The 11759-nt window shown below is 36.1% G+C and overlaps 1 protein-coding gene across 1 annotated transcript; it reads right to left on the reverse strand.

The window, feature by feature from the left end:
- Positions 1–286: 286 nt before the first annotated feature.
- On the reverse strand, positions 287–3788 carry LOC146905161 (heat shock 70 kDa protein 4-like). Its single transcript, XM_085730006.1, has 2 exons — positions 3508–3788; positions 287–2156 (listed from the first exon to the last, which is right to left on the reverse strand). The coding sequence occupies exons 1-2, from the start codon at positions 3725–3727 to the stop codon at positions 487–489; spliced, it is 1890 nt and encodes a 629-aa protein (XP_085586132.1). The 5' UTR covers positions 3728–3788; the 3' UTR covers positions 287–486.
- Between the last annotated feature and the right edge of the window lie 7971 nt (positions 3789–11759).

Raw genomic sequence — 11759 nt, forward strand, 5'->3', positions numbered from 1 at the left:
AGCTTTTCTCATGCTGTTTTACACACCATGCACATCACAACAATGTTGTTCAAAGCAGATCGCAAAAAATAGTAGTTTGTTCAAATTCCGCTATGCTACAATGTTATAGCTCCGCAATAGCCGTATTTTACAGCTTGCAACTATTTGCTCCAATTAGTGCAACTACTTTGAATGCTAATTAAAAACATAAAGCAGTTTTATGTGCTAATCAAACAAGAACTAAACCACAAGATAACCTACAAAATCAAGGACCTACAAAGGAAAAGCCATGATGATCTCTGAATAATAAGACTCTCAATTTGTAAGGACAATCTTCAACAGAAATTAAAATTATGATAGTAGTTATGCCATAAGGATTTGCGTTTATATATAAATCACAGCTTCAAGTCTAAACAGAAACAAGATTAAAAATAAAAAAAAAAAGTACCAGAAACAAGCAGCTCCAACGTTAACATAAGGAAGCAAATCAAATGACAAAAATTATCATTAATCAATCATAATCATTTCAACATCTGAGCAACCTTTGTCGATCTTGTTCATAGCAGCTTCAAAGACCGTCTTAAGCTCCTTCAAAAAGTCTACAAAAACAGACGTATCTTCCTGCTGGTTGCCATCAATCAAACTTTTTGCCTTTATCATTGCAGAATTAATCTTTTCCTTGTCTACAGTGGTGAGCTTTGAGCTAACACTATAATCCTCCATTTCTTTCCTCACATTGTAATGATACATGTCCAAAGCATTTATTGCTGTGACTTTCTTCTTGAACTCCAAGTCTTGAGCCTTAAAAAATTCAGCTTCTTGAATCATTCTCCCAATTTCCCCTCTTGACAATCTTCCATTTTCATTTCTTATTGTAATAGCTTTCTTATTACCACTTGTTTCTTCCTCTGCAGAGACATTTAATATACCGTCAGAATCAATAGCAAAGCATTCTTTGATAGGAATGCTACGTCGAGGAGCAGGAGGAACAGAGAAATTAAACAAACCCAGCAAGTTGTTATCACTTGCTCTTGTTCTCTCACCCTCGTACACCTTAATCGTGACACAGGATTGGTTATCATATACTGTATAGTACGTATTTGTCTTTTTAACAGGAATGGACGTATTCTTAGGAATCACGACATTCATGAGATTTCCTTGTATTTCTACACCAAGTGACAATGGTGTAACATCTCGCAAAATCAAGTTTGGAACACTCTTAATGCCTTCACTAAGCAAAGCAGCCTGAATAGCTGCACCATAAGCAACAGCCTCATCTGGGTTGATGCTCTTGCATAATTCCTTCCCCTTGAAAAACTCCTGTAATAGCTGTCTCAATTTAGGAATCCTAGAAGAACCACCAACAATGACTACATCATCTACACAACTCTTATCCATCTTAGCATCTGCAAGGCAACTCTTAACAATCTCCATACACTTTTCAAAGAGATCCATATTCAGTTGCTCAAACTTAGCCCGTGTGATTGATGAACAGAAGTCATTGCCCTGACACATAGCATCTATGTCAATTGTGGCCTTATTGATGTAAGAAAGTTCTCTTTTTGCCCTTTCGCAAGAATTTTGCAACCTCCTCAGGGCTTTTGGGTCACCATTAATGTCAACTTGGTTCTTCCTCTTGAACTCTTTCACAAAGTGTTTCACCATTCTGTTATCAAAGTCCACTCCTCCGAGGTGTGTGTCTCCGGAAGTGGCCTTGACTTCAAAGAGATTATTCTTAATTGTGAGAAGAGAAACATCAAAAGTTCCACCACCGAGATCAAAGATGAAAATATTTCTCTCTTCAACACAATTAGATTTCTTTTGAAGTCCATATGCAAGAGCCGCTGCAGTTGGTTCATTGATTATCTGCATTACATTAAGACCAGCAATTTCACCTGCATCTTTGGTGGCTCTTCTTTGAGAATCATTAAAATAAGCAGGTACGGTAATCACTGCATTCTCAACCGGTGACTCCAAAAATGCTTCTGCAATCTCTCGCATCTGTGTGAGAATCATAGCTGATATTTCTTCGGCAACAAGATGCTTTTCCTTGCCCCTGTATTTCACAAGGACCGTTGGTTTGTCATTATCGCCAGCGATGACCTTAAAGGGCCACAATAGTACATCACTTTGGACTATGGAATCACTGTATTTCCTTCCAATTAACCTCTTTGCATCTGCAAAAATTAAAATGGTCATGCATATATTATTTGTTTTTCCAATGTAACAATAGGACATAAAATATAACAATAACAATTATAAAAGTATCTAAAAGAGTTAAATATGCTTGTAGTCTATAATCATCTCAAATTTGACTGATTTGTGCTTTTAGTCTTTGTACTCTCACTATTTAGTCCCTACAAATTTTGAAAGAGAAATGATATCTGTACAATCATTTTTTTGACAACTTTTGTAACAACCAAGGTTTTAAATAACGGTTCGGTCATGGTCGCGGTAAGATTTTTCGTGATTTTAGCTGTAATAGATGTTGTGGTACAAACAATGGTCTTCGCGGAGTGAATTATCACAACGTTGCACATACTTATTAGAATTATTTATATTAGCATACAAAGTATAATAACTTAGATTAATCTTTTTTTCCCATTGTTATAACATGTTTAAAGTAAATATAAATATAATAATAAAACTAGGCTACATTCAAAATAAATAAAAACCATGACCCCGTCCTATATTATCAAAATGCACGCACCACATACAATCTAATTTTTCCTACACCACACATGTACAACAACACAAAACACACGCAGCAAACAATAAACAAGAGTCACAAACGGCAAAATACGCAGCACACAACAACACAATGAGGGTCACTCACTCATTCTCTAACTCTATCTATAACTGTTCATTTATTCTCTATTTTTCTTTCCCATCATTAATAGAGTCATAACACAATTAAAACCCCAATTTATTTATTTATTTTCTGAAACCACAATCTCTATTGAAAGATGAAACAACTACAAGCAATTTTAAAGTTTCTATTTTCTTTTGTGGTAACGGCGTTTCGCGGCTGTAACAGCGTTTCGGATCCATAACGCGTTTTCTCCGTGAATTTCTTTCTCGATGTTAAAAGGGGCAAATATGGTAACGGCTGCTACTGATACGGTTTTGTAAAGTCCGTTCCTCATATACACATTATGTTTCTACTTTCTTTCTCTACTGCTTTGTGTTTTGGTGTGTCAATACCTCATTTTCTTTATACAATTTTGCTTGTCTCAAAAATCGTCATTGATCAAATAACACAAATGAAAAACATATTGTTTTGTATATTTAAGAGACTAAAAATGAATTTAAAGGGTAAAAACCGAAATAATATAAACTTTATAGAGAATATAAAGATATTTAACCCTAACAAGAAATAAAAAAATGGTGAACAAACAAAAAGAATTACCAAAGACAGTATTGGTTGGGTTAGAGGAAGCTTTGGGAGCCGGAAACAGAATTTAACCCTAAACAGAATTTAACCCTAAGTAGAAATTAAAGAATGATAAACAAACAAAAAGGAATTACCAAAGACAGTGTTGGTTGGGTTAGAGGAAGCTTGATTTTTGGCAGCATCACCAACCAACCTTTGGGAGCCAGTAAAAGCAACACAAGAGGGAGTTGTTCTGTTTCCTTGATCATTGTTTATGATTTCCACACGATTGTTTTGCTCCTGCCATACTCCAACACATGAGTAGGTTGTTCCAAGGTCAATTCCAATTGCTGGACCTTCGTATTTTTTGGCCATTCTTTTTCAAGTGATTGAAAACTGTTTTGGAGAATATCTGAATTCAGAATCTGTAAATTAGGAAATTGATATAGCTGCGCTTATTATGTAGCTTGATTGCAAAATAAAATAAAATGAATATAATTATCCCAATTTAATAGTAACCCGTTTATCAACAGTGGCGTTAATTTAATAACTTCTCGAGACTGGAGTACTTTGTACTGCAACAATTTGATTTTTTATATCCAGTAGGAAACTACTGGATGTTCATTTAAAAAAATTTCATTTTCTACATCTAATAGATAACTACCAAATGTTTATTTTAAAAATTTCAATCTTCTACCTTCAGTACATAACTACCAGACTATTGCCCATTTCATCTTTTGTTTTACATAACAGACAACATCCAAACTTTTTCTCTCATGTTCTTACATCTCTCAACGAGCTAGCTCACTTTCTCCACCATTTCACTTTGATTACCTGATGTAAGATTTTTACATGTCATAAAACTATTTACACGTTAGTATAATATGATCGTTTCCGCAGGGAGTTGTGTATATCTTAAGCATTTCAATGTCATTTATCATATTAAGTGTTTGAGTTTAAAATATTTGTTTGTGTAAACCTATAGACTATTTGACATAAAATAAAATAGATAAGAGATAGGGCTATTTCGCTTAGGGTCAGAGACACTCAACCAAGCATTACAACAGCAACCTCTCGATCAAATAACGGATTCTAACTTTTTAAATGATATTATCACAATCACTCAACAATATCATTCGTGTCCAAATGATATCGTTATTTCTAAGAGATCGTTTAAATGTCGATTTCCCAAACTATTTAAACGATCACAAAGTCGATTGAATCGTTTAATCAATGATTTCCCAATCTATTAATCGATCCAAAAGCATTAAGTTCTACATTAAAAGTGATTATCAAAGATTAACATCTATGTCTAGAATGAAAACTTAGATAGATTGTTATTCTATTCCTAGATCCAAAAGTATTTGTCAATATCATTTCAAATCTCAATAAAGCTTTAAATACAAGAATAACAACAAAATTGAATAAATAAGCTTGAACTATATATTAAAAGTTTACATAATGGCTTGTTTGAATACCTCAAAACCCACAAGGATAGATGTAGCTACATATGTCTATGATAGTTTGGCAAAGGATGAAGAAAAGATGAAGATTTCATGCCTAGATTCATGATGTTTCAACAAATCTTGGGTTGAATATACTCTTAACTACCTTGCTTTGTGTTTCTCTCTCTAGAAAAGCCCTAATTTTCTCTCTAAAATCAGAAAGATGCAATAAAACAGTAATCGAATAGTTGGAAAGAGAAGAGAAAACTATTTATATGGGCCAAGTCTGCACAATTTCGCTAATAGCCAAATATTTCGCTATCAGCGAAATGCAGAAAATCTGCTTCTGCACCAATGGGATGGTTCCACATGGCCCTTATCCTGTTTGATTTTTTTGATCTCGCCAAAGTTTCAGTAATGGCGAATACTCTCTGGGCAAATTTTGCTATCAGCGGAATACTCACTAATAGCGAATTTTTTCAATTATGCTTCAGGGACTTCGTCAAAACTTTGCTATCAGCGTGTACTATCTGGACCAATTTTGCTATTGGCGAAATTTCTTGCTAATGGCAAAATTCGTGTGAACTTTGGCTATTTTGGACCCATGCTTGTATTTTCCTGCACAAAAAGGGCTGAGTAAGGCATGTAAAGCATAAGTAGCATTGATGCATAAAATTGAAGCTTTTCCATCAATAACTTGAAAAACAAATCACCAAAATGCCTAAACTAACACATGAATTAAATCACTTTTGGGCACTTATCATTACCTAACTGAACCACCAATCTCAACCCACTCTTTCCACGTGAACGTCGAATCCTCACCGTCCAATTACCCACCATCATCAAAAGCCACCAAACTTGCTAATTGATCGTAATTGAGTGAAGATTGACGTTATTTGTTGTATTGACTGTGATGAAAACAAAAAAAATAATTCAAAAATCGCAAGGTTTAGAAGCATATTCAAGTTGAATGCAAAATAGGAAGTAACTGCTTACAAACCTCTCAAAAATCGCAAGTTGAGTGCTTAAAATAGGAAGTTGAGTTCATATTCAAGTTGGTACAAAATTGAAATTTCAAAAATGAACATCCGGTAGTTATCTACTGAAGGTATAAAATGGAAATTATTAAAATAAACATCCGGTAGTTATCTATATAACGTGTTATTAAGGGCAATTTCGTAATTTTAGGGGCCTAAAGAGATATGAGAGGGTATAAAAAGAAATCTTCGAACGGTCGCCCTCCATTCCCAGCCTCAGATACAGCCCTCCCCAAAATCTTTTGGGCCTAGCCCACATGGCCATAAGTAAATGCAATAAAGGGTTTTTTGTTTCAGGGATTAAGATTCACGCTGTGGGAGAAGGGTGTGGAACTGTTTGATAGAAATCGGTGCAAAGAAGGGAGAGATATTTTGTTGAATATGTCATTGCTGAATAATTGTAAGTGATATTTTGTTGATTGAATTCAGTTGTTTTATCTAATTATATGCATGCAAAATTGTTGATTAAATTTCGTTAGTCATCTCAATTGTGTGCTTCAATCTCCTAATAAATTCCTTTGATTTGCGTCAGATTTGACACCTAAATTAAACATGTAGTTAGTTACATTCAACAACTTCAATTTTCTTAAATTATAATTCATAGTATGTTATTCTCCTTTGTCGCACATTTATGATTAGTTTCACATAGTTTCTCAGCTGTTGTTGTTGATTTCACTACAGAAATGGAGTAGGAGGAGGACCGATTATCGAATCTACCAAAAATCATTCTGCATTACATTTTTTCAGGAGCCAAAGTTAATGCATCTTGTTTTCGATAGCCCAATTCATAAGAACTTCATAGTTAAGCGTGTTTGACTTGGAGCAATTTTTGGATGATGACTTTATGGGAAGTTTCCCGGAAAGCATGCGAGTGAGGACAAAGTACGCTGAAAAGAGTCATCTAAGACGTTACAAGTACCTATCCCAAGATGATGTGGTTCGGGGATGAACCGATCAAAAGCTGGTGAGAATGTAACGCCTCCACTTGGTGGGCATGTAACGTTCGAGGCTGATGAGGGTTTTGAGTGGGCTGGCTCCTGGCACCTTCTAAGCAATATTGAATCTCATCGAATGAGAGGGATCCTGAAGCCGTGCATGTATGGTACTGCATGGATGAAGGAAGTCTTATAAGAATTGTTTGGTACTACCTATATCAAAAATGTGCATCGTTTTTTTGATAGCCCAATCCATAAGAACTCCACAGTTAAGCGTCCTTGACTTAAAGCAATTTTGGGATAGGTGACCTTTTGGGAATTTTTCTGGAAAGCGTGCGAGTGAGGACAAAGTACGCTGAAAAGACTCGTGTTGGTTTGTGGGTTCAGTCGGCAATCATGAAATTCGTCTGGGACGTTACACTATGCGTCCCGAGCATGAGTAAAAATGGGCCATAACTTATTATTGCTACTTTTAAGTAAAAAATCCTGATTTTTTAGCCCAACTTCATGTGGAACCCTGTAAATACCAAGTCTTTCATTCATAATTTGTTATTCGGAACGATGTGGTTCAAGAGGATGGCAAGCACTAGGAGCTTCAAGGGAGGAGTTTTCTCTCCTCATTCCGTGTCTCTAGGGTATGTTTTATTTTCTTTTGTAATTTATCTTTAGCTACCATGTGTAACTAAATCTTTTTAGGCTAGGGTTCTAGGATGAACCTATATTCTGTTTGTTGGATATTTTTTAATTTAAAGTCTTTATTAAGTTATTTTTTGAATCCTATTTAATTTTACTGCTGTGCGTAACACTAGGATAACAGTACTTAGGAATGTGGCAAACCTAATATTGGTGCAGATATGCCCGAATCAAGAAGTAACTAATTTAGTAATTTGGGAAATAGGTGACTTCATGAGTTAAATCAGCCCAATAACTTCATTCTTTTTGCACCTTTGTAAGGTAAATGTGTTGGAACAAAATATGTTTAACAATGAACCTTAAAGAGTTTTGATGATAACAAGGTATTAAAAATTGTAAATTGGACTAGCTAATATTTGTTCAAGTGTACAGGACCATAGTTAAATTTTTACATCATTTATTGGTACTGAAGAACAAATAAAGAGCAAAAGAAATCAACAAAATTGAAGCTTAGACGCTCCTGAAGGCAATATGCTCCTGAAGACAAAAAGCGCTCCTGAAGTCTAGTTGCTCCTGAAGAGAGAAAAGCGCTCCTGAAGTCAAGTGCTCCTGAAGACTAGTGCTCCTGAAGACTGGAAGTCCTGAAGCGCCACGTCATCATCAGAAGCTACATTATCAGAAGTTGCCTCATCAGAAGCCATTTCACCAGAAGCTGAAGATCAACTGAATTTGCAAAATTCAAGGATTCAAGAGTTGTTTCATTGATCGAAATTCATCAAAGGACAGCAGAAATCTAGTGGAATGTTGCAACGGTCATTTCAAAGGTGTTTGAAGGCATTTGCTTGCAATATGAACGAAAGCGTTGACATTGTACTTTGTACGAACTGTACAACCACCTTCTCCACTACTCTGTTTTGTGTCCATGCTACAAGACAAGAAAACAGCTCCAGAATACGGCTTCGCCTGCAAAGATGTTCCTTTGGATTAGGAATGGATTTCAAATTGGTTCTTCATAGGACAACAACCAAATCAGGCAAAAGATCATTGGTGAAAGATCAAGCTTCAACAACGACTCTTTTGATGTGCTGGCAATTTCACAACGTCTCTTTCACACCTCTATATAAAGGAGTGAAGACTTAGAGATTTGGTAATGCTGAACGAAAGACTCTCAACATTTTTACAAGTGTCAAACCTTTGCTGAAATTGTTCTGCATTCACTTAGAATTTCTGTGTCTCAAAGTCATATCATAGAAATTCCTAAGTCTTAGAGTCTGTATCTGATTTGTATTGTGAGCACCTCTGATTGTATATCAAGTGTTCAACCTTAAACAATTTTCTGTGTAATTTTGTTTATCTAGAAGTCTCTTGCAGTTGTGCTTGAGCAGAGAAGTCTCTTGATTGTGTTCTTGAGCATAGGAAGACTCTTGCAAAGTGTGCTTGAGCAAAGGAAGTCTCTTGCTGTGTGCTTGAGCAATTGTAATCAGATATTACATTCTAGTGAAATCTCCTTGGAAGTGCAAGGGGGACTGGACTACTTCCGGATTGTGGAAGGAACCAGGATAATTGCTTTGTGTCGTTCTTCTTCTCTCTCTCTCTCTCTCTCTCTCTCTCTCTCTCTCTCTCTCTCTGTTTTATTCCGCTGCATTTAGATTCTGATTATCACTTTAGAAGCTGTCTCACTTAGCTTCTGATAAGTGTGTTCAGTGTTTAAGAGAAACGAAGAATTTTTCAAAAACACAATTCAACCCCCCTTCTTGTGTTTTTCTCACCTTCAAAATGCTGATAGGGTTGCCCATTTGTAGAACTACCGAGAGGGAGAGTGTGCTGATGTCCTTCTAAGATTTAATAGGTGAGGGAACCTTTAGGATACTTTGAATTTAGTAACCTTATTATCCGTCGTTGTTTCAAATACCTCTGAGAAAGTAAGAACCTACACGTAAACCTCTGAGCGTAAGTGTATCTCTCTATAGAACTGAAAACTCTAAACACTGAAACCCGTAGGAACTCTTATATAATGGTTGCAACTGATAGCTGGAGTGCAATGAACCCATATCTGTGAGAGTAAGACCCCACATGTACCTACCTGTGTTATAAATAGGTGCAGCTTGACAGCTGATATGTAGTAAAATCCCACGAACTCATCACATAGATAGAAAACGCATAAAGTTGAATAAGACTTGGCTGTTACGTAATTCCAACAAATAAATAGATCGGATTCTAAAAATCCTAACCGCCGCTAATATTCTGCAATCAAAATAGGTAAACTTTCTCTGTTGCAAACAGATTAAATTGCAAAACCTTAAATCCTTATCTTTATTTTAATTGTTTCCAAATAAGTAACGTTAATCGCCTAGTTGGAACGACAATCCTTGTGGATACGATTTGGTGCATTTGCCTAAATCCAACCATTGTTTCTGGCGTATTTGCTGGGATTGTTGATTTTTTTCTTTTTAGTACTTGATGACATCTTGTCATTACGTAATTTTATATGTATTTTAGCACAAAAATGGAGTTCACAAGGAGACTTATGCAGCAAAAGAGCAGAAAAACTGAAGAAAATACAAAGAAAGAAAACGTGTCACGATTTATCAGAAACGTGACACGATTTAAGAGCTTCAGAAAGGTTTGGTTCGACATTATGAAAACGTGTCACGATTGGTAAAACGTGACACGATTTGGTGAAGCCCTAATTCAGTTTCTTGCTCCAGAAGGTAAAAACGTGTCACGATTCACTTAAAACGTGACACGATTTGGGCGATTTTCTGTGCCTATTTATGCTGAAGTCTATTCCAAAAACAAGGGTTACGAATTATAGAGAGCCAAGTGCGATTTTGCAACTGCAAGGAAGACCAGGAGGACGATTTCTTCATCTTCCAACCACTTTGTGTATGTTTTATTACCTCTAATGATTATGTTATTTGTAAACACTATTATGAGTAGCTAAATCCATTAGAGGTTAGGTCTGAGATGATTCGTTGTAACCCTAATTGAGATATTATGTTGTGAAACTCTATTTATTGTGAATGATATTCTAGTCTTTATTCAATTCAATTGTTCTTAATGCTTTTTATATCCTGATCAAATATAAATATGATTTTGTGAGAATGAATGACTACTGACCATAGCTTTCTACTTAGACCTATTGAATTGTTCTAATAAACATGGTTAGTCTAGGAATGGATAATCGTTTATTAGTGATATTAGGTTAACGTGCTTTAAACCTTCAAAGATTATTAGACCACCTAAGGGATTAGGGGCTGTAGTTTAAGAAGAGGGTCCTAACTCAAGGGATTGATTAGGACTATTTTGTTAACTATCGTGGGATTAGAAGATCATTCATACGAATAGGTGCAACATAACAATTAGGGGAACATAGATGATTCGATAGACCTAAACTCATCTCTCTCTTATTCTTGAAAACCAATTTATTTTTAGCAATTACTTTTATGCAATCAAACCAATCTACTGCCTAGTGGCAAATCAAAATAACCTTTATACATCCTAAAATACAACGTAATTGAATTATTGAGATTAAAAACAGTCCTCGTGGGATCAATATTTTTACTACTTCGATAGTATTTGGTGCACTTGCCAAACGTCTATCAAGTTTTTGGCGCCGTTGCCGGGGACTGTTGAATTATTTCAACAAGGCAATTACGTTATAATTTAGGGTTTTTGCAATTTACTTTTCTGTTTTTTTTTTATTTTTATTTTTCTGTTTTCATATTCACTTGATTATTTTGCGTTGTGCAGTGCTACTAAGGTATTTTGCTGTTTATGCGAGGTAAACAGAGCTCTGACGACCTAGAGTACGATCCGGAAATTGAAAGGACTGCTAGAGCACTTCGGAAAGCTGTCCGGTCGCAAAGGTTAGCTCAGTCCGTTCCACCGGGTGTTCGAGAACAAATACCGGAACAACTCTCAAGTGAATCTGAAACAGTCTCTTCTCCTAAATCTGCAACTATGGAAGGAGAAGGAGTTGTACCACCAAGACCTAAGCTAGGAGACTACGGGTTAGCCACTCATCGCGGTCAACTGACCCACACTTTTCAACCAGCTAACCCCGTAGCTTTCGACATCAAGACAACTGTCCTCAACGGTTTGAGGGACAGGCAATTCGATGGGACTGAAGCGATGAGTCCTCATGAACACTTGAGCCGCTTTGCTGAAACCTGCGAGTTTTGTGTGCAACCAGCCACCGTAACTGAAGCACAAAAGAAGCTAAGGCTGTTTCCTTTCACCTTGACGGGAAGAGCAAAAGATTGGTTGCTAACAATACCGAACGGGACTGTCCAAACATGGGAAGAGTTAGAGCTGAAGTTCTTGGAGAAATATTTCCCTATGTCTAAATATTGGG

The sequence above is a fragment of the Medicago sativa genome, chromosome 7, assembly GCF_051527215.1.
Source record: "Medicago sativa cultivar Bolivia chromosome 7, Bolivia_mono, whole genome shotgun sequence".
NCBI classification, from domain to species: domain Eukaryota; kingdom Viridiplantae; phylum Streptophyta; class Magnoliopsida; order Fabales; family Fabaceae; genus Medicago; species Medicago sativa.